Genomic DNA, 26,910 nt, shown 5'->3' with positions numbered 1-26,910 from the left:
TGAATATACAACTATTAGGTCTTACCTGGATAGGTTCATTTCCATCCTGATGCTGGGAGTACATTTCCCTAGTCTCGGCATCCATGACGAACCATCGTCCACTTGTTGTACCAATTATTACAATCTCGCCATTGTTCGAGAAAGCAGCGGATTGGGCAGGTTCCTTTTATGTGAATTTAAAATAATTAAGCAAATTTAATTTCAATTAATAAATGTATATTAAATGTGCTTGTACATATATCCTTAGAAAAATCTAGAATTAGAGCAGAAAAAATAGACAACCTGAGAAGCATGTGTGGAGTTCAAAGAAATAGAACGTTATGGAAAGATGTGAAGTCCAAAAGTCGGTAAATCACAAGATTAAGGAGCGTATTGAGATGGATTGGTCGTGTAAAATGATGGTATGGATGATGACAGACTGATGAAGAGTGAATTACAGTGACTTTCATGGTAGGAGAGTGATAGATGAGGCAGTCATGGTGAGTAAGAGAATGGAAGTGAGGAGAGTGAACAGTACACAAGATATGGTACGGAACAAGGTAAAGTGACAGCAATGTATCAGAATCAAGTGTTTTGTTTGTACTGCATATACACAAGGAGAACTGTATGCCTAGTCTTTTAAAGTGCCAAGATGTTGCTCTTGAGAATTTGCTGGAGTGTGGTGATATTGACTTTTTTGTAATTCATTATTCTATGTAAGATATGGTGAATGGATGAATAATTTTGTAATATCTTTAGAATGCTTTTCCTTTGTTGATTCTCGTTTTCTTCGAGCCGATGCTTCTCCACACTATTTTTTTTGAGATATATACAAGAGTTGTTACATTCTTGTAGAGCCTTAGGGGGCCTCGTAGCCTGGTGGATAGCGCGCAGGACTCGTAATTCTGTGGCGCGGGTTCGATTCCCGCACGAGGCAGAAACAAATGGGCAAAGTTTCTTTCACCCTGAATGCCCCTGTTACCTAGCAGTAAATAGGTACCTGGGAGTTAGTCAGCTGTCACGGGCTGCTTCCTGGGGGTGGAGGCCTGGTCGAGGACCGGGCCGCGGGGACACTAAAGCCCCGAAATCATCTCAAGATAACCTCAAGAAGATAGCCACTAGTACGCGTAGCGTTACGGGCAAGTCCTTAATCCTATGGTCCCTGGAATACGATCCCCTGCCGCGAAGAATCGTTAAACTGAAGGTATTATACTGAAGGTATTCATAGTTAAACTATGAAACTGAAGGTATTATACTGATGATAATGGAGATGAAATTGACCTACCAGACGTGCAACAGTAGAGGTAAACTCGGTATCTTTTACTCAAATACAGTACCAACAAAATAGTCAATTCATGTACAGTGTGCTGAAGACTAAGGTTTCAATGTTCAGAGTATAAAGATAAAATTTACAACCAAGGTTTAGAGTTTCCTCATTCTCACATTGATGGCAAAGGTTTTATCATGTATATATTGACACACAAATCATCATCATTTACTCAATGACGAAGAAAGATTAAGTATCCATATTCTGGAACCTAAGCTTTCATTGTCCACACACACAAATTACAGTACTTCGTATACCTATCAATATTAAAATTGTGTAGCGGGTGAAATTGGTTAAGCAAAACTTTTCACATCATAGATGATGTGAAAAAACATTACTTCATATTAATGCAAAGACACTTTGTAAGCTATGCACTTAAGTACGTATTGAGATACAGGTATAATAGAATTAAGTTTTACTATTACTGATACAACTTCTAAAGTTAAACAATTAATTATAAACTCACTCACTTTGTAAAACAAAATGCTAGCTAAAGTGTATAACAAAATATGTAATTTGTGAAGACACATTTGAACATTTAAATATAAACATATAAAAAATAAACTTTGGCATACTTGAAATATGAAGATTGACTTACACCAATATCCTTGCTCCAGACAATGGTATGTGCCATAGTGTCCCACAAGTAGCACGTGCGATCATAACCGGCAGTCAAAAATTGGTGGTGACCCGGGTGTGGAGCCAGGGCCCACAGCTCCTCCGTATGACCCTGTAACATGTGCTCACGATTACAGATGTTATTTGAAGAGAAAGGCAAACAAACATCAGAATTACATCTATAAAGTAATGCTGTATTTAGAGACATTAGCCCTATTGATGAGGCTATTAAAAAAGAAAGAAAAAAAAGACAGTCAATATGAGAAGATCACTTGCATATGACGAGTCACAATAACGTGGCTAAAACATGTTGACCAGACCACACGCTAAAAATTAAAGAGGCAACAACATTTCGGTCCGTCCTGGACCATTATCGAGTCGATAGTCAACTTTATACTCCCTTGGCTACCTTTAGGTAAGATTCTGTTACAGATGCCAGATATCATACTTGTTTAATATCAAATACTGTACCTTTAGACTTTAGCAAATTAATTTATTTTTTTAAATCATTTAAAAAAAGTTTTATTTTTTTCCTATTTACTTACCCTGTCCCATCCCAAATCCTTATTCTGACCCCTTCCAAGTGCTATATAGTCGTAATGGCTTGGCGCTTTCCCCCTGATAGTTCCCTTTCCTTCCTATTTACTCTAAATGGTATAGAGATGCATTTGCTCACCTGCATAACAGGTCGCATTGGGAAAGTGAATGTTCCTTCCAATACACAGTTACGAGTGGTGCCCACCACCAGTTGTGTTCCCCGACCTGACGTCACCACACGAGGTGACCCAAACTGTTCTGGAATCTGAAAATATTAAAAGGTGGGCTGTAAGTAATTCTCACTCTTAATGTCAACAAGCTACCACATAAACTTGTACCCTGAATATAAGCTATTCATCCCCTTTCTCATAAACACCACCAAAACTTACCTCAATAGTATTGCCTGTGCGTTCTAACTCCCTGTCCCACTCGACAATCTGGCCATCTTTCCCTCCTGTGATGATGGCGCCATCCTTCTGTACCAAGATGGAAAACACTGGTCCGTCATGGGCACCACGTACCATCTTGTACACTGTGTTGCCTCCTATGGGAAGAGAGAACAATAACAAAACCCATAAATGAACTTTTCCATACTAAAAAAAAAGTGTTGAGCATAATGAAATGCTCCTTTTCGAGTGGGACTCTCAAATACTCCCATAGCCTTTATGGCCATTCAGGACTCCTAAGACCATCAGGATCTCATGGGTTTTTGACCCATCTTGACAGGCACCTTTGCAAGTTGTCCTGTTAAGTATTTAGGTAAATATACTGAATAAATAGTATCAGAATAGTATGTTGACCAGACCACACATCAGAAGATGAGGAGACGACGATGTTTTAGTCCACCCTGGACCATTATCAAGTCGATTGTGATGTTGGCAATCGACGTGATAAATGGTCCAGGACGGAACAGAATGTTGTCGTCTCCTCATCTTCTGGTGTGGGGTCTGGTCATCGTATCTTCAGCCACATTATTGTGACTCATTGTCTGCATATCAGAATAGTATGCAAATACAGATCAGATGCAAAATATAATTGTCTGTGTATTAACACTTGCTAATCAAGTTTAGACATCAAAACAATATATTGAGTGGACACTCATTAGTAGATATGAAAAAGAAAATGTAAATGCAATATGAAACAAATCCAACCTCTTTGCCATATTAGAAGATTGCCATTTGAGTCGCCAGAAATGACATTGCCAGCATCAGTGAAGGATATAGATGTGACATATTTGGGGCGCTCACGATTCTCAAAGATTCCCATACGTTTGGCTAGCATCCCACTGTCATAACTCCAGAAGGAAATATGGTTCTTCCCACAGGTGATGATGGTGCTGCGATCAACAGGAGAGAAGTCTACGGCCAGTACTTGGTCAGCTGAGCACTGTTGAAATAAGAGTTAGTTCATGAGTCACAATAACGTGGCTAAAGTAATTTGACCAGACCACACACTAGAAGGTGAAGGGACGACGACGTTTTGGTCTGTCCTGGACCATTTTCAAGTCGATTGTGAGACAATCAACTTGAGAATGGTCCAGGACGGACCGAAACGTCGTCGTCCCTTCACCTTCTAGTGTGTGGTCTGGTCAAAGAGTTAGTTCATTTATCATGTATCCCATACCCTTCTGTGGGCAGTACTGGAAAAATTAAGACAATGGGTTAAAGAACTGAATCCCAAAATTCATTTACCTAAGCAAGTTACAGTCTTGATAAGTTAATTTCACATTTCAATGAATGATTATATCAACACTGGGTTCAAGAATGACCACAAATACAATCAAAATAAGAAATTATCAAATACTGGTATAGGGACGTTAAATCTTGTGGATTATGATTACAAAAACAGTGGCTACCAGTAAACGAGTCCACGGAGACATTGTGTCTACCAAGCCTTAATTAATGACCTGTTCACCTACCATGACCGGTAATATTGCAAATAGTCTGGTCATACAACTGAGAGACCTACTTGATATCATACAAAAAAGTCACCGTGGCGCAGTGGTAAAGCACTCTCCCTGCGCTTCGGCCTGGGTTAGTATCCTGGCCGGGGAGGATTGACTGGGTGCTAATCCTTAACTGTAGCCTCTGTTTGTTAAATGATTTGACGAAATGTATTTCGGGGAAAATTAAGATTAAGGACTTTCCCAAAATGCCATGCATGCTAGTGGCTTTACAAAAATGTAAAAACTCTTGTATAAGAAAAGCAAAAAAAAATAAAAAGTTCAACAAACCCTCTCCAAAGAAAATTTTAAATAAAAAATAGCAATGAATAAAAAGATGCCTCTTTCTGGTAGAGCATTGGTGGCTCAATGAAGACGTCTCACCAAGATGGTTCTCTGTACTGAAGGGGATGCACTCCCAGTCTAACAAATCAAGCATCCAAATCAAACCAAAGGCCCTTTCTGGAAGCCAACCATCTCAATCTTTGCCAGAAAAGAATGTTGTAAATGATGAAACTTCCCCCTCACCTACCCAGGGCTGAAAGAACAGAACCCTTGCTACTCAAGGAAAGCAAGGAGCTTTCCCAACCAACAACCAGAGGCGAGAGCCAACAAAAAGAGCCGTAAGAAAACATATTCCAAAGTGCAGGGACATCCAAGAGCCAAGGGGGACAAAACTTCCAGCACCCTATTGGCTCATCCAGAAAGCTAAATTACCTCTAACTACTGCCTGGGCAGTCAGCTGCTATACCAACCACTGCTATACCAACCGCTGCTATACCAACCGCTGCTATACCAACCGCTGCTATACCAACCGCTGCTAGATACCAGCACCACCACATTTGTAGCCCAAGTTACCCAAGCATACTCGAGAAGTTGGTACAAAAATGGTTGGAACAGGAGTAACCAAGAAACTGGCTCAGAGGGGAGCTTTTTATTTCACTTAATGCCCTATTTCTGAGTCAAGACTCTAGGTTGCTTCCTTGAGCCAACTCTAATGAAAGAAAAACATAAAAATAAAAGCAAAGGAGACGGAGAACTTATCCGAGCAGACAGAAGAGAAGAAGAGACATGGAGTGGAAAGATGAACAAGAGGTTAATGCCCACATCCCCAAGGATTGTGGGCATTGACTCAAGAAAGATCCAGGCTCACACTCTACTTTATGAAGCCCCACTTTGTGACTAAAGAACTGTAACTGCATCAAAAGAGAATGAGTCACACAAATTATACACTTATCCAACATCTGAAGGAAAATACAGAGGAGCAGAGAAGACTGATGCTTGAGGCTTGTGGAATCAAGGGCGGGCAGACTATACCAACCCCAAGAGAGACTCAGACACCACTGATCAAGCCAGAAATACCAGACAAAATTCTGGCAAAATACATGAAGACATACCTCCACCATACCATCACTGGGGCCGACCACAAAAGGGTACATGAAAAAGACCAAGAGCTGCCTTTGGGCGACTTCCTAAGAAGAGATGGCACCTGCTTCCTTGAGGTTATCTTGAGATGATTTCGGGGTTTTAGTGTCCCTGCGGCCCGGTCCTCGACCAGGCCTCCATCCCCAGGAAGCAGCCCGTGACAGCTGACTAACACCCAGGTACCTATTTTACTGTTAGGTAACAGGGGCATAGGGTGAAAGAAACTCTGCCCATTGTTTCTCGCCGGCGCCCGGGATCAAACCCGGGACCACAGGATCACAAGTCCAGTGTGCTGTCCGCTCGGCCGACCGGCTCCCAGTTCCTTGCTTGCCCAAGGAACCTGAGCATCAGAAACCCTAGTTCAAGCACAAGGCCAAAACGCAATCTTGAACTGACCTATTTCAATCATTGGCAGAAACTCGATGCTTAAGCTGGAACGCCTGTACCTATGAGCGAAAAGGAGGACTAGGCATGCACTTGGATAGTAGACTGTCACCAGAGGAACACACAAAGAACATTGTGTGAGGTGCATATGCATCGCTCTCCAACTTCAGAATCGCTTTTCATTACATAGATGGTTAAATACTGAAGAAACTGTTCATGACTTTTGTCAGACCAAAATTGGAATATGCAGAAGTTGTATGGTGCCCATATCTCAACAAGCACATCAATAAACTGGTAAAAGGTGCAAAGACATTCTACAAAATGGCTTATGGAGCTGAAAAACAAGTTACGAAATGAGGCTAGAAGCTTTAAATATGCCAAAGAAGAGAGAGAGATAGAGAGAGGTGATATGATCACCACTTACAAAACAATAAAATAAATCAACCAAATTGACAAATTCCTGAAATCAGCAACTTCACAAACAAGATGACACAGATACAAGCTAAGGAAACAAAGGTGACAAAAATTTTTGTTAGAAAGTTTTCATTTGCAAACAGAGTGGTAGACTGTTTGAACAAGGTAAGTGAGAAGGTGGTGGAGGCCAAGACCGTCAGTAGCTTCAAAGCGTTATATGACAATACAGTGAAGACGGGACACCACGAGTATACCTCTCATCCTGTAACTACACGTAGGTAATTACCAGCACCTCCCACCTCTTCACGAGATGTGGAAGGATGGAAATCAGAAAGGAAATCATTAACAAGGATGGAAATCAAAAGAAACCATTCAAACAAGCTCCAAAACAAACAAAAAAAAGTATCTTAAAACCTCATATGTGCAGTAAAGACATGTCATAAAGAAGTTTATAGTTACATAACCCCAGGACTGGAATGAGCAACTTATGGAAAGCTTGAACTACTGAAACTGTAGAGGAAAAGGCAGGTAGAGATCGAATCGGCTACCTTAGCAAACTCCACCTGAAACTGGGAGGAAAAGAACCAGCATGCCACCAGCTCAAGAACATCCGGGAAGGTTTTGCACATCTTCAAATATCTGCTGCATCAAGGACGGAAGCTGGATGTGCATCTAGGGCTGAATTATCAAACAGACTATGAATATGCCCAAGGTACCAGCAAAGCAGGGGCACCAAAAAATCCAGCATTAAATGTAATGAAACGCCTCTTTATGGTGAATCCCTACATACATTCCCCGAGTCACCCTACCAGGAAGCTTCCAACTTCCAATCCAAGGAGCCGAGCGGACAGCACACTGGACTTGTTATCCTGGGGTCCTGGGTTCGATCCCGGGTGCCGGCGAGAAACAATAGGCAGCGTTTCTTTCACCCTATGCCCCTGTTACCTAGCAGTAAAATAGATACCTGGGTGTTAGTCAGCTGTCACGGGCAGCTTCCTGGGGATGGAGGCCTGGTCGAGGACTGGGCCGCGGGGACACTAAAGCCCCGAAATCATCTCAAGATAACCTAACTTACGAGTGTCTACCAGTGACCAGGACCAGAATCTGGCCCCCCCCCTCCCCCTTTCAATAGAAGCAAAGGGAGAACCTAGGGGATCCCTGATCATCACACTACAGAAAGAAACTCCACAAGAAAGACAAGAGTGCTCCCAAATAAGCAACTGCATGGGGCAACACTTGTGACATGTTAGATGGTAAGAGACACTTGCCACGGGGGGAGGGTTCTGTCATCTGTGTTTACCTGTGTTACGAACCCAAGTCCATCGTCAGAACCCGGTTGCGACCCATTGTGGCCGTAACAACCTGTGATAGGTAAGCGCAGATGACAGACCTGGAGACCCCCATCTAGCCAACCCAGTCATTCATGCCCAGCTCTCACCACTTCTAAACACCATGGCAAGAAGGGCATGGGTGAGAATAGGGAGCTACTGAGGGGCCAGCAGAAAGAGCTTTGATTATATTCAACACAAGATTTCTGGGAAGGTCTTCTCGGTAACTTCTCAAGCTGTCTCGCCACTGGGCCTGAAAGAGCCGATAACCAGAAAAGAATGACCTATGTTGGCCACGACTTACCATGCGGAAAAGGAGAGAACCCACAAAAATGTAAGCAAGGAATTTTAAACTTACAAATTCCAGTATTACATAGTACAGAAAAAGATATATGCAGTTAACCCCACCCACCAAGCAACAGGTAATACCTTTAATTCTTTCGTTTCTTTTAAAGTCAAATTTCTCCTAAAATGATACCGTTTGAGAACGCACCTTAGTTTCGAGTAGTTTGTAGCCGCGTTCTCCCCGAGACCAGTCCCAGACAGACATGTTGTGATCTGGAGCTTCGTCTACAGCCACCAACAGACTTCCTCCATCCTGGAAAAAACACACAAACATTTTATCTACCTCAACTTTACTTTGTCTTATGTCTATTTGTTAACCTATATTTTTTATTCCTCTTTTCCTCAGTCCTATCCTATATTGTGGTTGGTGCTCTGGTCAACCAGACTGTTGAACAATGGTGATTGCAGCCTGACATATAAATCACAGCCTGAAGTATACTGTGGAGATGTTTTTTTAGTTCTATTTTGAATGCCATGAGAGGTTAGCCAGTTATTTTTCTTATGTTAAGAGGTAGCGTATTGGAAAGTCTTTGCCTTTAGGGCAAAGGGTCTTTGGTCTTTGTCTTTGCTGCCGAGTTCTCTCTCAGCATACCTATTGCACCTCTTTTTTAACGGGGGCTATTTTGCACTTCCTGCCATGCCTTCCTGTATCATTTGGTGTTATTTTCATATGTGGATTTGAAACCAGCCCTCCTAGTATTTTCCAAGTGTAAATTATTATGTATCCCACCTGCACTCTAGGGAATACAGATTTAAACATTTTAAGCAGTCCCAATAATTTAGATATTTAATTGAGTGAATTCTAGCAGTAAGAGAGCTTTGCACGTTCTCAAGGTCACCAGTTTCTCCAGCTCTGAATGGGGCTGATAGTGTGCAACAATATTCCAGTGCTCTCTAGTGAAAAGTCTCATCACTGGTATGGCATTTCTTGTTTGAAATGTTCTTATTATCCAACCTGTTATCTACTTGCAAATGTAACAGCTACTATATTTTTTTAGTTAAAGTAATGGCACAGTTGCATTGAGGTTAACTACGGCATATATATACAGTACTGTGCATAGATAGATATAACCCGAAAATCACAGCATTTCTGCCCAAAACGCAGTGTGTACTGCGTACTAGTGACTTTATGAGAATGTAAACACATCATGCTATGTACTCTCATAAACCCAATGTAACTTCTTGAATATATATAAATAAATAAATAAAATATAGAGATAGATATATATACATATACATATATATATTAAACATACATACATAGGTGTCTATATTTAACACATTTACTTACTGCTTTGGAGAAGGCCAGACAGGCTACAGAGCGCTCAATGTCACTGATTCCAATAATATGAAGGGTGTTGAGACTCACGCTGTCCCAGATGCGCACGTGCGGCTGTGGTGTGAAAAGTCGCATGATGATAACTTTACAGTGATTAACAACATAGACAGCTGCAATACATGTGTTGCAACCACTATCAAAATGTCTATTATTCACTATACAGTTTGTTATATGAGCTCTTAAGATATGCAAAATAAATCATTAAGACTATTTTCTCTCAAAAATATAGAATCATTTTATCATGTCTATAAAGTTATATTAAATCTTTACATAGAAAGACCTCAATTATAATTTACACAATATATTTGTCTAAAATCATCACTATGTACCCCTGAAAACTGAAATAACAACAGAACAGAACATAACAATTTGAAATGGATTAATATGCAGCTAGGTTTATATGCATTCCAATTAGCATGTCAGTGAAGATGCTTTAAACTATTATTAAATATAAAGGTTTAACTAAAACAAAGAAACATCTTGAAGCAACAAGGCAGCATAAAATTAGAAGAAAATAATACACCACAGGATTTCCCGCTCCCAAAAGAAGCGTTTCTAAACCAAATGAGGTTCTATAATAAGGGAACTCTCAACACTCAAACTAAAGAGATCACAACACACAAAAACAAAGTAGTCATAACCCTGAGAGAACACACACATAAATTACTACTGTACTTGTAATTGTTCATGTTCTTGGTTAGGGCACTCAATTGTCTATTTAACTGGTTTGGGCTCTCAATTGTCTATTTAACTGGTTTGGGCTCTCAATTGTCTATTTAACTGGTTTGGGCTCTCAATTGTCTATTTAACTGGTTTGGGCTCTCAATTGTCTATTTAACTGGTTTGGGCTCTCAATTGTCTATTTAACTGGTTTGGGCTCTCAATTGTCTATTTAACTGGTTTGGGCTCTCAATTGTCTATGTAAAAACGACTTATCATAGATGTACAAATTTGGTACACGGTTTAAATAATTTATTCTTCAAATGCATCATATCTGATTCTCTTACAACTACAGTACTGTAGTCTTTTGTAAAAAAGTTGTGAAGCAGAGTAAGAATTACCAGAAAAACTTTTCTTTTACTTAATCATCATATTGCAAAATAAATATTTGATCATTCAAAATAACACTTTATAGCTTTACTTTGAGTTGTTCCATAGACATGCGAAATCAACAATTACAGTAATATTCTATTTGGACAATACCTCCAAACATGTTTGCTTCTATTTGTAATTAAACCAAAATATTAATTTTTATAAAGAATTAGCTCTTTATATCGTGTCATCCTGTGTTACACTAAATATGTTATCCAATACTGTATATGAAGCCTCATTGTCCACTCAAAACAGTTAAATCAGTAAACAATATAAACAAGACATATTTTCAAGGGTACATCATCTTTAACAGATATAGTGGTACCCCCCAATTATTTGGAGCCCCATTTTCTTGGGGCCAGATTCACGAAGCAGTTACGCAAGTACTTACGAACGTGTACATCTTTCCTCAATCTTTGACACTTTGTTTACATTTATTAAACAGTTTACAAGCATGAAAACTTGCGAATCAACTGTTGTTATTGTTATAAACAGCCTCCTGGTGCTTCGGAGCTCATTAACTGTTTAATAATTGTAAACAAAGCCGCCAAAGATTGAGAGAAGATGTGCAGGTTCGTAAGTGCTTGCGCAACTACTTCGTGAATCTGGCCCCAGATTCTCAAATTATCCAGCCATAAAAAAATGTCCAGTTCTCCATCCTCATTAATTGGGATGTGAGGTGCAGCCCAGAAAATAAATATTCTCTGCTAACCAAACCAAGTAATTCTATACACACCACCTTACCACAAATAAAGTAAGATTTGGATGGTAACAAAATGTTTTATTAAGGCAAGTATCCATAAATAACACGGGGAAAAAGCTCTCCTTCATTCAGATTGCAGTGGGGTGATCCATTGCCTCAACAAGGGAGGATTTGCTTCAATCCCTTACCCCTATGCCGCTGGACTGATGATGGCTTTTGACTTCTCTGGGTTTAATCCTCGGTGCACTTCACATTATTGGCATGTCTAATATTCTTGTGGAAGGTCTCTCCCTTAAGTTTGATCTTTACAATGGTTGGTGGATGGGGACCTACTTTTTCTGTTCTCTAGATTTGCAAGATATTCGGTCATCTACAAGGATTTGGAGGGTACCAATATCCACGGCACCATTTCTGGGCCGGCCGGAAGGGTTTTGAGATTGACACATTTTGCCTGGACTGGTGTCATTGGTCTTAGTTGTACCTGGCACCTCTGATACAGCTGCTTCTTCCTGAGTTAGCCAGGTTGCAAACCTGTGCGGGCTACCTCCTCCTCCTTCTGGCTCCTATGTGGCTGGTTCAGCCCTGGTTCTTAACCTTCATGGTTTGTTGTCCCAGCTACTTCCCTTACCATGGCTCTGCCTCTCCCAGAAGATTAGTAGCATGACCTATGCTGCTAAGATACAGTATTGTTGTAATGGAGATTTTTTACACCAAACTTGACCCCTTAAGCCTCATTATAAATACAAGTTTATTATCTGAAGATGTTTACACCATAGCAATGAAAGGCTTCTGTTCCTGTTTTGTTTTGTGTCCGTCTGAACAACAGACCACATAGTTTACCCGAGTTTTCCCGAGGGCCACTAATACTAGTGGCCTCGACGAGGACAGGAAATTGGCGGCTTGTCAATTCACCCCCCCCCCCATTTGCCCTGATGATCTTTTCTAGTTATATTTTAAAACCCAGCAGTTTTGGCGTTAACGGCCAAAACTCTTCACAACATGTGACGACCACAAGCATCACTCACTCATCACATACACCAGCCTGGCCAAAACTGAATGATATATTGACCAGACCACACACTAGTAGGTGAAGGGACGAAGACGTTTCGGTCCGTCCTGAACCATTCTCAATCGACTTGAGAATGGTCCAGGACGGACCAAAACGTCGTCGTCCCTTCACCTTCTAGTGTGTGGTCTGGTCAACATACTTTAGCCACGTTATTCTGACTCATCGCCTAAATGATATAACTATAACTCTAGGAATGACCTAAAAATCTCGCTAATAAAAGACAAAATTTATACAGCATAATGTGTTTGATGCAGAAACATCTAAGTACAGTCCACAAAATGTTACTAGCCTCTACACCGTCTAGGTGAGATAATGGAGAGTGGCTTAACATAAACACAAGAGCATGCACAAGACAATCATAACCCGCCAAACACACACCGAAACTATGACGTTGGTACAACGTTCGAACAAGTTTTAACACCTCCTAACTAGTTATAACAACCAATATAGCAAGTTGTAACAACGTTCTAATACGTCATAAACACGTTAAGCCAAGATGTAACAACTTTATTACAAGTTGTAACAAGCGGAAAATAGAGACAGTTTCGGTTTGTGTTTCCAGGGAAATAACTCAAAATGGGTGGAAGTGGTAATGCGGCTAATAATTAATTAAATTACCGCTAGCATCCTTATCTAGGGACGGCAAAGTGAAAACAGAAGAGCGTTAATAAACAGCGTATTTAATTTCTAAAATCATCCATAGAGTATTGCTTATTTTATGCTTTTACAAAATACTGTACATTGTTTTATACATCATAACATATCATTCATTTATGCAATATCAATGCAATAACATTTTGTGTTAATGAGTTTATCCTTTTGTTTTGCAAGATGCCATGCAGAGTGAGTGTGGAGTCATCTTCAGAAAAAATAATTCATCTTCATAACACTTTTACTAGTGATCAGTGACAACTTTCAAGTCAAAATATCATCTCTAATATATGTAATGACTCGATATTTATCAGGGATACTGATAACACAATAAACAAAAAAAGATGAATTTTTTTCCAATTATAAACTCGTATTTATTGGATTCAACAGAAGTAATGAGGTTTTATTGTGGTGATCGTGTCATGTATAGCAAGGGATGGCGAGACTGCTTCGACAAACACAAACAAAGAGATGTGTTGATTAATGTACTTGTATATAACTACAATTACTGTAATACACTATAGGTCTAGTAAAGATTTTCAAGTGCTATTTTCATTTCTAAAGTATTGTTATTGTTAAATTTACTCGTTAAGTTTTCAGACACTAGTCTGCTCAGATATAAATATATATAAATTTGTATTTATATAGTACTGTATATTTAGTAGTGTGGACATGTCAAATGTAGAATCGTATGTTAAATTATATCAAGTGCATTAAACTCGCAAGACACTGAGGAGCAGGTAATTACACATGTAGAGAAAATAACCTCATTAGATCTTCATTTTCTAGAAGTAAACAGATGACTACACGCTAAGTCCATCTAATGTTAGATGCTATGCACTAGGGGCCAGATTCACAGAGCAGTTACGCAAGTACTTGCGAACGTGTACATCTTTCCTCAATTTTAGACGGCTTTGGTTACATTTATTAAACAGTTTACAGGCATGAACACCTCTAAATCAACTGTTGTTATTGTTATAAACAGCCTCCTGGTGCTTTGGAGCTCATTAACTGTTTAATAATTGTAAACAAAGCCACCAAAGATTGAGAAAAGATGTACAGGTTCGTAAGTGCTTGCGTAACTGCTTTGTGAATCTGGCCCTAGGACTCGGTAAGATCACATTGTTTACAGCTACATAATAATATCAGAGGAAGTAGCATCAATTAGTCACTCGTGACATTAGTGCCAAACACTGCAATAACGTAGCCAGCAAGCAGCAGTGAAAGATGTGAGCGGAGGCGACGGTGCTGTTAGGTCGCCACATTAATATATATATCGCAGAAAACTCGCTAAAGTTGGTGTTATTGTGTATGATGACACTGCATATCTCATGCCTTTATGCAAATGCCATCATATATAAAACATCAACTTCATAAGTAAACCAAAACATATTCCACACAAGCATAATGATTTTCTAATTCTGTTCTTTTAGTAAACTTCCTCACAAATACAATACTGTATGCTAAATTATAACATGTACCATACAATAATTTACCTCATACTGTATTCAGACACCTCAAGAGCCTCACAGCAGAAATAAATCTAAACAAATGGTCAACTCTCCACTAATATCCATGTAAAATGAGAATAGCTAATTTGTTTATGGAACTCATCGAGATAAAACCCAGCACTGAATGTAATGAAATGCTACTGGAGGGCTCTTTAGGGATTAGCTTGTGATCTGAGTAACATGTATTTGTAATCATCATGTCCCTAACCAGCTCGTCATTGTTTGTAAACATAAGGTCTGGGGAGTTTTCTTTTTTAGTCGGTTCTGTTATTTGCTGGTGTCAAGCAACACTCACACATATCGGCAAGAGGTCATTTGTGAGTGACTTCATTTAGACTGATTCCTGGGATTCTCTAAGGTGTAACTGTATTTGCCACATTCTTCCATTTTAGGTGCCATTTCATCTCTCTTCAGCATTTGTCTACTGAATTGGATGCCATTGTGATGCCTTTCCTTTCCTAGCTCTTCCCTATGTGGGTTTCAGATGGACTGGTGCACTTCTTTAGACTTGGCTACTCCAGAGCACAAGGAGTTAATCTCGGTGGAGGACAAAGTTTGGCTCAGTGGAGGACAAAGTTTGGCTCAGTGGAGGATAAAGTTTGGCTCAGTGGAGGACAAAGTTTGGCTCAGTGGAGGATAAAGTTTGGCGCGATGGAGGACAAAGTTTGGCTCAGTGGAGGATAAAGTTTGGCTCGATGGAGGACAAAGTTTGGCGCAGTGGAGGTAACAGTATTATTCTGAGACTGGATATTGAACCATATCCTACAAAATTGTATAGAAATCTTAATTAAACTTTTTAGTAAATAGTAGTCTTAAAATGTAACAAATTATCAGGTGCTGTAAACAAAATATTAATGAGTCATGCAGCACAGTAATTAGTGCAGTCAGCTCACAATCAAAAGGTTCGGGATAGATTCCTGCACAAGACAAAGATGTTTGGCCATATTTCCCTTTTGCAGGATGCATCTGTCCCCCCAGCAGTACGTAGATATGCAAGAGCTGGGCAACTATTGCAGATTGCATCCTGAGAAAGGTCAGTCATTGGCTTAGGGAGACCATAATAAACCTAGTAGGTTTCCTGTCCCAGACAATGTATAACTAATAATTATGCTTCATGTGGAACATGGCTTCGAATTTACTTCCTAGACTGCTGTTGTGGAGGACATCTACGTACCCACTCCTCGGCCTCCGGGCTCAAGTGGTCTGCTGGAGGGTTGAGCCGCCAGGACTGCTCACCAGCGACGTCACAAGGGACAGACAGTTATTGGAAAAATTGTGCCAATGAAGATATTATCTAAATACAAGTAGGAATTGTCAGCAACCTCAGAACTGAAGGAGCAGGGCTTGTCTTCAAGTACACTCATTGTAAATCTCATTCTCAAGGAATTCACAACAAGAACCATATGAAATACAGTATTGTATCAATCTCACTACTGTAAATTTAGTATGCAATAAAACCAGCTCTGAATGTAATGAAATGCCACTTTCTGGGTGAGCCCCAGAGGCTCCCTGAAGCTATCCAAGCTGATATGTGGCTCAGTTTGGGGTCATCAGTCACAGGAGTTCTTATGCCTACCAGGAACCACAAGCCAGAACATGGCCCCCTCAGAGAGGCGCAGGGAACAATGGCATATGGGCACTTTACATTTAAAGCATTTCATAATTGTCATCGACCGGGGAAGGACCCAGAAAGGTAGGCGAATTAAAACAGATCACTGTCTGGTTAACCTATGCAATCTACATCCAAAAAGATCAAAATAACTCCTAGAAGAAAACTAAACAAGCAATCATTCATGCAATTAGCACTTCCGCTTGTTAGCGTTACCTGAGGGAACAGCCCTCTTTTTTAACTGTTCTCTCTGACCAAGCATCTCCTGGCTGTTCCCCGCTGACTAAGCATCTCCTGGCTGTTCCCCGCTGACTAAGCATCTCCTGGCTGTTCCCCGCTGACTAAGCATCTCCTGGCTGTTCCCCTCTGACCAAGCATCTCCTGGCTGTTCCCCGCTGACCAAGCATCTCCTGGCTGTTCCCCTCTAGCCAAGCATCTCCTGGGTGTTCCCCTCTGACCAAGCATCTCCTGGCTGTTCCCCTCTGACTAAGCATCTCCTGGCTGTTCCCCTCTGACCAAGCATCTCCTGGCTGTTCCCCTCTGACCAAGCATCTCCTGGCTGTTCCCCTCTGACCAAGCATCTCCTGGCTGTTCCCCGCTGACCAAGCATCTCCTGGCTGTTCCCCTCTGACCAAGCATCTCCTGGCTGTTCCCCTCTGACCAAGCATCTCCTGGCTGTTCCCCTCTGACTAAGCATCTCCTGGCTGTTCCCCGCTGACTAAGCATCTCCTGGCTGTTCCCCGCTGACTAAGCATCTCCTGGCTGTTCCCCGCTGACTAAGCATCTCCTGGCTGTTCCCCGCTGACTAAGCATCTCCTGGCTGTTCCCCTCTGACTAAGCATCTCCTGGGTGTTCCCCGCTGACCAAGCATCTCCTGGCTGTTCCCCGCTGACTAAGCATCTCCTGGCTGTTCCCCTCTGACTAAGCATCTCCTGGCTGTTCCCCGCTGACTAAGCATCTCCTGGCTGTTCCCCTCTGACTAAGCATCTCCTGGCTGTTCCCCTCTGACCAAGCATCTCCTGGCTGTTCCCCTCTAGCCAAGCATCTCCTGGGTGTTCCCCTCTGACCAAGCATCTCCTGGCTGTTCCCCTCTGACCAAGCATCTCCTGGCTGTTCCCCGCTGACCAAGCATCTCCTGGCTGTTCCCCTCTGACTAAGCATCTCCTGGCTGTTCCCCGCTGACCAAGCATCTCCTGGCTGTTCCCCTCTGACTAAGCATCTCCTGGCTGTTCCCCTCTGACCAAGCATCTCCTGGCTGTTCCCCTCTGACTAAGCATCTCCTGGCTGTTCCCCGCTGACTAAGCATCTCCTGGCTGTTCCCCTCTGACCAAGCATCTCCTGGCTGTTCCCCTTTGACTAAGCATCTCCTGGCTGTTCCCCGCTGACTAAGCATCTCCTGGCTGTTCCCCGCTGACTAAGCATCTCCTGGCTGTTCCCCGCTGACTAAGCATCTCCTGGCTGTTCCCCTCTGACTAAGCATCTCCTGGCTGTTCCCCGCTGACTAAGCATCTCCTGGCTGTTCCCCTCTGACTAAGCATCTCCTGGCTGTTCCCCGCTGACTAAGCATCTCCTGGCTGTTCCCCGCTGACTAAGCATCTCCTGGGTGTTCCCCGCTGACTAAGCATCTCCTGGCTGTTCCCCGCTGACTAAGCATCTCCTGGCTGTTCCCCGCTGACTAAGCATCTCCTGGCTGTTCCCCGCTGACTAAGCATCTCCTGGCTGTTCCCCGCTGACTAAGCATCTCCTGGCTGTTCCCCGCTGACTAAGCATCTCCTGGGTGATGCACGCACACACATGAACAGAGGACCCATGTTCTAATACAAGCTACTACCAGCACACCGTTAAACAATCCATATCTTTCATTTTGCACTACAATAATATAATTAAACTACAACCTAACTTTGAAGCAATCTCAATATCATTCATTTTGCAATCTATATTTAAGATATTACTCATAATCAGGAATGAGAATGATTAACTCAAAGCTTGTAAGAGCTAACAAAGTATATGACAAAGGCAGAGGCCCAGTTACTGTAGCTGGATTTAATATACAGCAATATACTGTCAATATACTGTACTTAATGAATTCCTTCAATTAGTGAGGTTACCGTACCACAGTACCAGCTTGCATCTAGGGGAGTCAAAGCTTCTATGACACAACTCTCTCTTTTTTTGCAAAAAGACCTGTAATTGATCTTGTTGGAATTTTATCCTCTTAAAATAATTAAACTTCTCCATAACTGAAATTTTTTGAACTAAATTACCACCAACAAGAAAGATGTCTTCCTTAATATCCACAATTACAGGTGGGATGGACATTGTTAGAACCATGCAGGTATAGTACAAATCTTGAACACCAAACCACACACCAAAAGATGAGACGACGATGTTTCACTCCATTCTGGACCTTTATCAAGTCGATTGTGATAATGTGATATTTGTGATAACTTTTACCATAGGGAAACTAGGGAGCCGGTCGGCCAAGCGGACAGCACACTGGACTTGTGATCCTGTGGTCCCGGGTTCGATCCCAGGCGCCGGTGAGAAACAATGGGCAGAGTTTCTTTCACCCTATGCCCCTGTTACCTAGCAGTGAAATTGGTACCTGGGTGTTAGTCAGCTGTCACGGGCTGCTTCCTGGGGTTGGAGGCCTGGTCGAGGACTGGGCCGCGGGGACACTAAAGCCCCGAAATCATCTCAAGATAACCATTATCACTCTCCTTTCTTAGTATTAACAATATTCAATTATTACCACTTTTTTCCATATTTTTTATTTTATAATTTCCATTACAATTTAATGTAACATTCTGCCAATGAGAATGTTACATTCAATTTTTTCCTCAAATACTCATCTTAACTCAAGAATATAAATTTTTTCTTGAGCTACTACCTTAAACCTTCTATACTGGACCTAATTTTTTATTCAACTTCAATTAAACATAAAACGAAGGCAAAGAAATACCCAGCACATACCCTGGCATCTCGTCGATCGTGTCCTGCAGTCTGACCAGTTGCTATGAGTAGCTTGTTGGGGTGCATCGCCAAGCTGATGAAAATGAAATCATCTTAGTACTCATCAAAAATAAATAAATAACCCAACCCACACACATGAAATTAAATTTATGACATTTCAGTCCATTCTGAACCCTTATCAAGTCCGTAGTTGAGTTGAGTATATATTATATCTCTACTGTATATATTAACCAACCATTTAATATCATCAGTATGACCGAGATAATGTCGTTGCATCTGGTCCTCCACATTATACAGGACCACCACCGCAGCGACGAAGTAAACGATCTCCCCTGTCGGCAACTGGAAGACATTGTTTCTGCAGTCTCGTCCTCTGTAAATCAAGAAATGAAAGTCAATATTATGCCTAGGTAACCTAATCATAGTCACAAAAAGTAGAGTTGAGTGTAATGAAATGCCTCTTTCTGGCAGGTCCTTCCATGCCTCCCCAAGCTACACACTGGTAGACCTGTCAAACCTTCAGTACCACACAGAGTTCAGAGTACCACCACTGAGTTCAGAGTTTTATAGATACATAGGGTGCTGCATGCTATCTGAGCTTGCAGTATGTTATGAGTCTAATTGATGACTGCCCGAAACGCTGTGTGTACGAGTAACTTTGCAAGAATCTAAAAATACCAATAGTATGTAATCTCACAAACCCATTGTACCTTCTTGTAAATAAATTAATAAACAAATAATTAAATTCTTAGATGATTTATGTTGAATAATTATATATCAGTTGAAGATCCCCAGGTGCAGATACTGGAAAGATTGAATAATAGTGTAATCAAGGCAGAGCGAGGTACAAAGTATCGGCTGTAATGATGATTCACAAGAGCCTACCGAGGACTAGTAACAGAATCTGGATTATTCAATCAAAGTGGATTACTGCTTTCTTATTGTCTGCTTTTCCTTAATGCTTGTGTCTGATCCTCCACATACTGATTCTCACAAACAGTGGCAGACGGTTGGTACAAGTTAGATGAAAAGATGACATCATAGACCAATAGCACAAACTTCACACATCACAAAAATCTTTGAAAGAGTGCCAAGATAAATCACATGGAACCACAACATCTACATAACCCTGGACAACATGGGTTCAGAATAGGGCACTCCTGCCTCTCACAATTGCTAGATCACTGATATGTTCCTAGGTGCCATGGAAGACAAGCAAAATGCAGATGTAATATGCACAGACTTTGCAAGAGCTTTCAACAACAGTAACAGGAATCAATAAAATTGATAGGGAAGAATTCCCGAGAACTGGAACTTTAGGAACAAGTGGTCATAGATTTAAACTAACTAAACAAAGCTGCCAAAGAAATATCAAAAAATTCACTTTTAGAAACAGAGTGGTATACGGTTGGAACAATTTAAGTGAGGTGGTGGTGGAGGCCAAAACTGTCAATAGTTTCAAAGCGTTATATGACAGTGCTGGGAAGACGGGATGCCACGAGCGTAGCTTTCATCCTGTATTTACACTTGGGTAATTACACTGTGTGCCCTAGCTTTGTATTTTGCTTTGACTGTGGATCAGGTTTTCATTCTAAGGTAGTCAGCTCATATTTCCCTGTTCCACCAGAGATACTTGCATTCAGGGGGTTTAGGTTCCTCATCTACAAGTTAACTCCGCTCGAGTCACTTCGCTTCTGTCTAGCATACCGAACTTCTTTTCCACTGCAAGACATGTTGAAAGTGCTTGTGCTACAATCGCACATAACCTTGCTCCATACAAATGCTGAGACTGCGAAGGGAATGCTTGCATTGCATAAGTGATTGTTCTTGTTGGAGACTGCATTTGCCTTCTCTCACTGGATGCTTACAATCAGGGTTCAAAATGTATTCAGCCAAGACTTGTCTGCTTGTGTGACAGTCAGGGCGGATGGTTTTCTTCATACTTTTTTTTGTTTAGGTCTTGCATTTGTTCATGGTTAGGCTGTTATGGCTTCCTTGTCTAATTCCATGCCTGATGCTGCTGTTTAGAGATTTGTGTGTGTGATTCGATATTTTTGAATACCAAGTCAATTCTTATGCCTCCTTCATTTATTCTACTGGGTGCACAATTCCTTCCTCCCTCAGGCCTGAGCAGCTTGTCGGTAATGGCTGTTGTTGCAGAGCACTCAGGGGGGTCTTGAGGTTATCTTGAGATGATTTCGGGGCTTTAGTGTCCCCGCGGCCCGGTCCTCGACTAGGCCTCCACCCCCAGGAAGCAGTCCGTGACAGCTGACTAACACCCAGGTACCTATTTTACTGCTAGGTAACAGGGGGCATAGGGTGAAAAACTCTGCCCATTGTTTTTTGCCGGCGCCCGGGATCGAACCAGGGACCACAGGATCACAAGTCCAGCGTGTTGTCCGCTCGGCCGACCGGCTCCCATAGCCTGATCAACCAGGCTGTGATTCATATGTCAGGCTGCGAGCAGCTGCGTCCAACAGCTTGGTTGACCAGACCAGCAACGAGGAGGCCTGGTCGACAACCAGGCCACTGGGTCGCTAAGCCCCAAAATCACCTCAAGATAACCTCAAGGTAGGTAAGGTAGCATTGCAATGTTAGTGGCTGTTGTTGGTGAGCCACCCTCATAAGTGGCAGCCTATCAGGCTGTAGACATGCTTTGCAGTACCAACTTTTGTAGCCCCCAACTCCAGCAGGTGACAATGCTGTCAATTCATTGCTGTTCTATGACTAGAACATCTCATTTCAGACAGTCAAAATTTCCTCTGGATTCCTCTGCAACTTCTACTTTAGTTGTTTTGCATCCAGTGCACCCATTTTCTGTTCAGTCGGCATCTTGGCCTTCACATTTGATTCAGCCTCCTAAGTGGCTGCAGACAGAGGACCCACGGGCATCATAGGAGCCTTGGTTGCTGGTAGCAGCTTCTGAGGATGCCCTATCCTGAAAATACGATGGCGGCTGTGGAGCCCACTAGTCCTTCCTCCACTTCCTTGTTTCTTTTGGATGTGTCTAGATGTGTGTAGTCCCCGGATTTAGAGGGGGGTTTCTTTGTTGACACTCTTCCTTCTTTGAGCTTTTCAAGTTCTACAGTATGGGGGGATGTTGGGTCCACCCCAATATCTTTTTTGTTGCAAGAGTGGGTCTCAATAATTTGGCTGCAATATGACCTTCTTTGGAGTTTGTGAAGGCATTCTCTAGGTATTACAGGGACATCACAAATTTTGAAGGAAAAAATTATTAATTCATTGCAACTATACAATATCCCTAAAAGAAAATCAGTACCTAATTAGGGTGTTGAGAGCATCCTTCAAATAAATAATGTAATTTAATTGATAGATTTTTAAATAATTACCCATGTCGACCAGACCACACACTAGAAGGTGAAGGGACGACGACGTTTCGGTCCGTCCTGGACCATTCTCAAGTCGATCGAGTTGAGAATGGTCCAGGACGGACCGAAACGTCGTCGACCCTTCACCTTCTAGTGTGTGGTCTGGTCAACATACTTTAGCCACGTTATTCTGACTCATCGCCTGTAATTACCCATGTCCACAGTTTAGGCTACCAATATAATATTTAAGTGGTCAAAGATCTTGCAATCTAAGCACCAGTCACCACAAGCTTCCGTACAATACTAATTTTGATTTAGGTCAATGTTTTACCATTTTTTAAGCAAAGGACAAAACATACTTGCCTATAGCCATAAACCCATTCTAACTTCAGTTTAGCTGCAGGTGGCACCGAGGGGCTGGTTGGAGAATATGTCTCTTGCACGGACGTTGGAACATAGAGGTTGAGTGGCCGCCCACGAAGGTATAGCTTCACCACGCCTTCATCTGGGTTATACTGTGCTTCACGAGCTCTGATGAACACAAAACTATTAGGTATGATGCAAAACTTTAATACGAGTAATATAATAAAAGGACAATAATTTATTTTGTTATAGCACTATAACTATGGGATGCAGAACTTCACTACTTAAAAAAAAAAAAATTTAATTTATGTACAATACTTTAAAACTCTACTATAAGAAATACTTTATTATTCTACTATAAGAATTTTTTTATAATTCCACTAGAAGAAACACAATACTACACAATTCTACTAAAAAGACGAACCACAATAAATATTATTAACAAATTTCTACTATTCACTACACTAGTAATTCAAAACGTGCTGTGAGAATAACTACTGTACAGAAATTACAATACAAAAAACAATGCCTGTAGGCCACAATTAATTACACTGAATAGCCTACAATATACTGTATAAATAACAGTCTAAAAATGTAAATAATCAAAAGGCTCACATTCTAAGTATGACAAATAAGCAAACTATTATAGTGTGAAAAGGAAGGAAGTAAAGATATATGGATGTGATGATCAGATTAAATGAAATATATCATCTTGGGGTACCTAATGGGTGTTGATGTACGTACTCTAACCTAACACCTGTTGATACAGACACTAATATAACATGTTGATATGTACACTAATCTAACACGTGATGATACGTACACTAATCTAACGCGTGTTGATACGTACTCTAACCTGAGTTGATACATGAATCAAACATGTTGATATGTACCCTACTAGACCGATACCACTGACTCTATAAACCAATTATGAATAACAACCAAATTTATGCTTCACTGGTTCATAAAAATTTGAAAAACTTAAAATGACATTAATATGTGTTCTTAATATGTATATGTAATATGTATTACCCATTGAGAATGGTAATCTATTCAAATTCATAACTTTGGCTGCTAGCCTATGGTAGTTTTCCCCAGTAATCTCAACAATGTTTTGTAACAGTTATAAATCTAAATGATCTTATTTACAATATAAAAAATACTGAGCAAAAGAACAGTGTTTGCAGTACATATAAAGCAGAGACAGATAGAGACAGAGAGAGAGAGAGAGAAAAGAGAGAAAAGAGAGAGAGAAAAGAGAGAGAGAGAGAGAAAAGAGAGAAAAAGAGAGCGTGCGAGTGTGCACATCCATGCTAGTCACTGAGGCTAAAATAGAGTTTAGGAGCTACCAAGTCAAGAAACATGAAAATTTTAGGAAAAAAAAAAATACAAGCCATGATAAGTAGCTCATGAAAGGGAACAGCCTAACTGTGAAGATGAGAACCCCCTCAATCGATAACACATACAATAAACACACGAGAACGCAGGCAGAACAGATAATTAAAGAATAAGATAAGCGGGGAACCCCTTTTGGAGGGTTTGGCTGGTTATGTTACCCATGCCTGGTCAGGTTGAGCTGGGAGGTGGCGTTCCTCAGGTTGGTCAGATTGTGGAGAGAACCGCTGTTGGGTCGTCTGCAAGGCAATAAATACGACCAGAGGCTGGGTTAGGATACAACAGACAGACAGACAGACAGACAGACAGACAGGTCGCTAAACAGCAGACAGACAGACAGCCAGCATGTATAGGGGAAGGGGCAAGAAATCATTCATAAACTTCAATGATTCGATAAGCAGCAAGGCACAATCATTTCCAAGCTCGACAAGATCGCAATTTCAAGACAAGAAATTGTCTTTTCACTATGCAACAAAAACAGTTGCATTGCAGACTATAGGCAGTATGTAGCCTGTTACAAGAAGACTAGCAAACAAAGCATTTATGAAGCATCTTTAAGCAAACAGTCTTAAGAACATTCTCCTATTTCCGACATTAAACCACATTTAAATTCCTATACAGTTTAATTAATGCCGAAGCAGACTTTTAGATCACACGTCCATGCTTTATTGCAAATTCAAAAATAACATTTATGCATTAAACAAAAGCTGGCATTATCTTACCGACAAGTTGCAATAAGTGATATAGAATACAGGCTATAATGCCTTAATATAACCGAGACATTAACTAGTTGACTATGCAGTCTATATATACATCCTTTGGAGACAAAAAGTACCTTCAATGTTTACGGGATAATCATGCCCGTGCCACCTCTTTTTTACAAATACAAATATTAATCAATCACTCAATTAATCAATTTCTTTATCAATCAACCTTCAATGTATGAGAGAGGGGAGGAGGAGCTTGTATTTCAAGAAGCCTGGTTGAAATTCACACAATATACCATCAATGTAACTATTTCTTACTCTATCTTAAATTAATTAATACGTGCCAGGGAACTAATTAAGCAGTTAGCAGCTACCATGCACGCAGTCACTTCATGCAGGTCTTGACAATAGTATACCTGATTTAGGGCGAGGACAGGAAGCCGGCGGCTTGTCGAAGGTCCACCCCACCCCTCTCCAGTTGCCTTGATATTTTCAAGGTATAATTTTTATTCAAGACGATCCATTATTAGGCTACACATACAATTAATACAAGGCATTCATATACACTAAATCTTCTACTGGTTACAGGCTATTATTACTTCATAACTAATTTAAATGATAACCAAAAATCATAAGCACGATAACTTATCGGTGTTGCATGAAACAGTTGTGCTTTCGTTAAACAAAAGTACATTCACAAAATACCCTAACAAAACGATACGAATTTACAAGTATTTAGGCCAGAGTTCTCTTCGACATATTGACTAAAACTGTCATTGCAACTCAATGTAATCACCTAAGTGTAGTTACAGGATGAGAGCTAAGCTCGTGGTGTCCCGTTTTCCCAGCACTCTTTGTCATGTTGACCAGACCACACACTAGAAATTGAAGGGACGACGACGTTTCGGTCCGTCCTGGACCATTCTCAAGTCGATTGTGACTTGAGAATGTGTCATTCTCAAGTCGATTGTGACTACTCTTTGTCATATAACACTTTGAAACTACTGAAAAAACTTTAATATTTTTTTTGGCACCTTTGTTTCCATAGGTTGGATCTGTGACCTCTTGTTCTTGATGCTGGTTTCAGGAATTCCTCTTTGTCAATTTGGTTGGTTCCTATTAGTATTTTTGTAAGTGGTGATCATATCACCTCTTTTTCTTCTACTAGTTTCGGCATGTTTAACGACTCTAGTCTCTCCTCGTAACTCTTTTCTATTCACCTAGTTGTGCTTGCGGGGGTTTAGCGCTGCTCTTTCGGCTTGCCTCTCAACTGTCAATCAACTGTTACTAACTGCTAATTTTGTTTTTCCACATACTCACACACCCCCAGGAAGCAGCCCGTAACAGCTATCTAACTCCCAGGTACCTATTTACTGCTAGGTAACAGGGGCATCAGGGGTGAAAGCAACTCTGCCCATTTTATTTCTCGCCGGCGCCGGGAATCGAACCCCAGACCACAGGATTACGTGCCCAGCATACTGTCCATTCAGCCACCATTCTCTGTGTCTGAGAGCGCGCTTCATATAAAACACTAGTAAAAAGTGATAATTATACAGAAAATGAGCGTAGCCGTGAGCAATAATTAGGGTAGAATGTTGCCATGTTTTAGTTTCAGTTTTATCTACTCAGACCGAAGTGTCTATGTAGCACAGGCTATGGTGACCCCGTAACTTGCCATGCTCGCATAGAGAGGTAGGGGATACAATGTCACTCAATATATAAGTGGGACTGGCTGGTTATAAATTAGGAGCTGCCTCGTACAGGCTAATTAGGCCTTCTGCAGTTATAAATAAATAAATAAATATGTTTATTCAGGTAAGGTACATACATACAAGTGATGTTACATTAATGGATTGATATATAGACAGAG

General features: G+C 41.0%; 1 protein-coding gene across 9 annotated transcripts in view; it reads right to left on the bottom strand.

The window, feature by feature from the left end:
• Positions 1 to 26,910, bottom strand: part of LOC123772905 (echinoderm microtubule-associated protein-like 2) — a 116,199-nt gene that overhangs the window by 15,745 nt on the left and 73,544 nt on the right. For 2 of the 9 annotated variants that reach the window (XM_069323269.1, XM_069323275.1), the window contains 12 exons: positions 24,495 to 24,572; positions 22,939 to 23,106; positions 19,482 to 19,619; positions 19,247 to 19,319; positions 15,839 to 15,892; positions 9,591 to 9,692; positions 8,448 to 8,552; positions 3,613 to 3,847; positions 2,851 to 3,005; positions 2,601 to 2,726; positions 1,905 to 2,036; positions 26 to 163 (listed from right to left, as the gene is read on the bottom strand). In XM_069323269.1, coding sequence (XP_069179370.1) covers positions 26 to 163; positions 1,905 to 2,036; positions 2,601 to 2,726; positions 2,851 to 3,005; positions 3,613 to 3,847; positions 8,448 to 8,552; positions 9,591 to 9,692; positions 15,839 to 15,892; positions 19,247 to 19,319; positions 19,482 to 19,619; positions 22,939 to 23,106; positions 24,495 to 24,572 — 1,504 coding nt within the window. The remainder of the gene's footprint in view (positions 1 to 25; positions 164 to 1,904; positions 2,037 to 2,600; positions 2,727 to 2,850; positions 3,006 to 3,612; positions 3,848 to 8,447; positions 8,553 to 9,590; positions 9,693 to 15,838; positions 15,893 to 19,246; positions 19,320 to 19,481; positions 19,620 to 22,938; positions 23,107 to 24,494; positions 24,573 to 26,910) is intronic. The other 7 variants (XM_069323270.1, XM_069323276.1, XM_069323273.1 and 4 more) reach the window with 5 other exon arrangements.

Source organism: Procambarus clarkii, chromosome 12 (genome assembly GCF_040958095.1).
Source record: "Procambarus clarkii isolate CNS0578487 chromosome 12, FALCON_Pclarkii_2.0, whole genome shotgun sequence".
In the NCBI taxonomy this organism is placed as follows: Eukaryota; Metazoa; Arthropoda; class Malacostraca; order Decapoda; family Cambaridae; genus Procambarus; species Procambarus clarkii.
The sequence above is the reverse complement of the archived record's forward strand: the minus strand, read 5'-3'. Positions and strand labels throughout refer to the sequence as shown.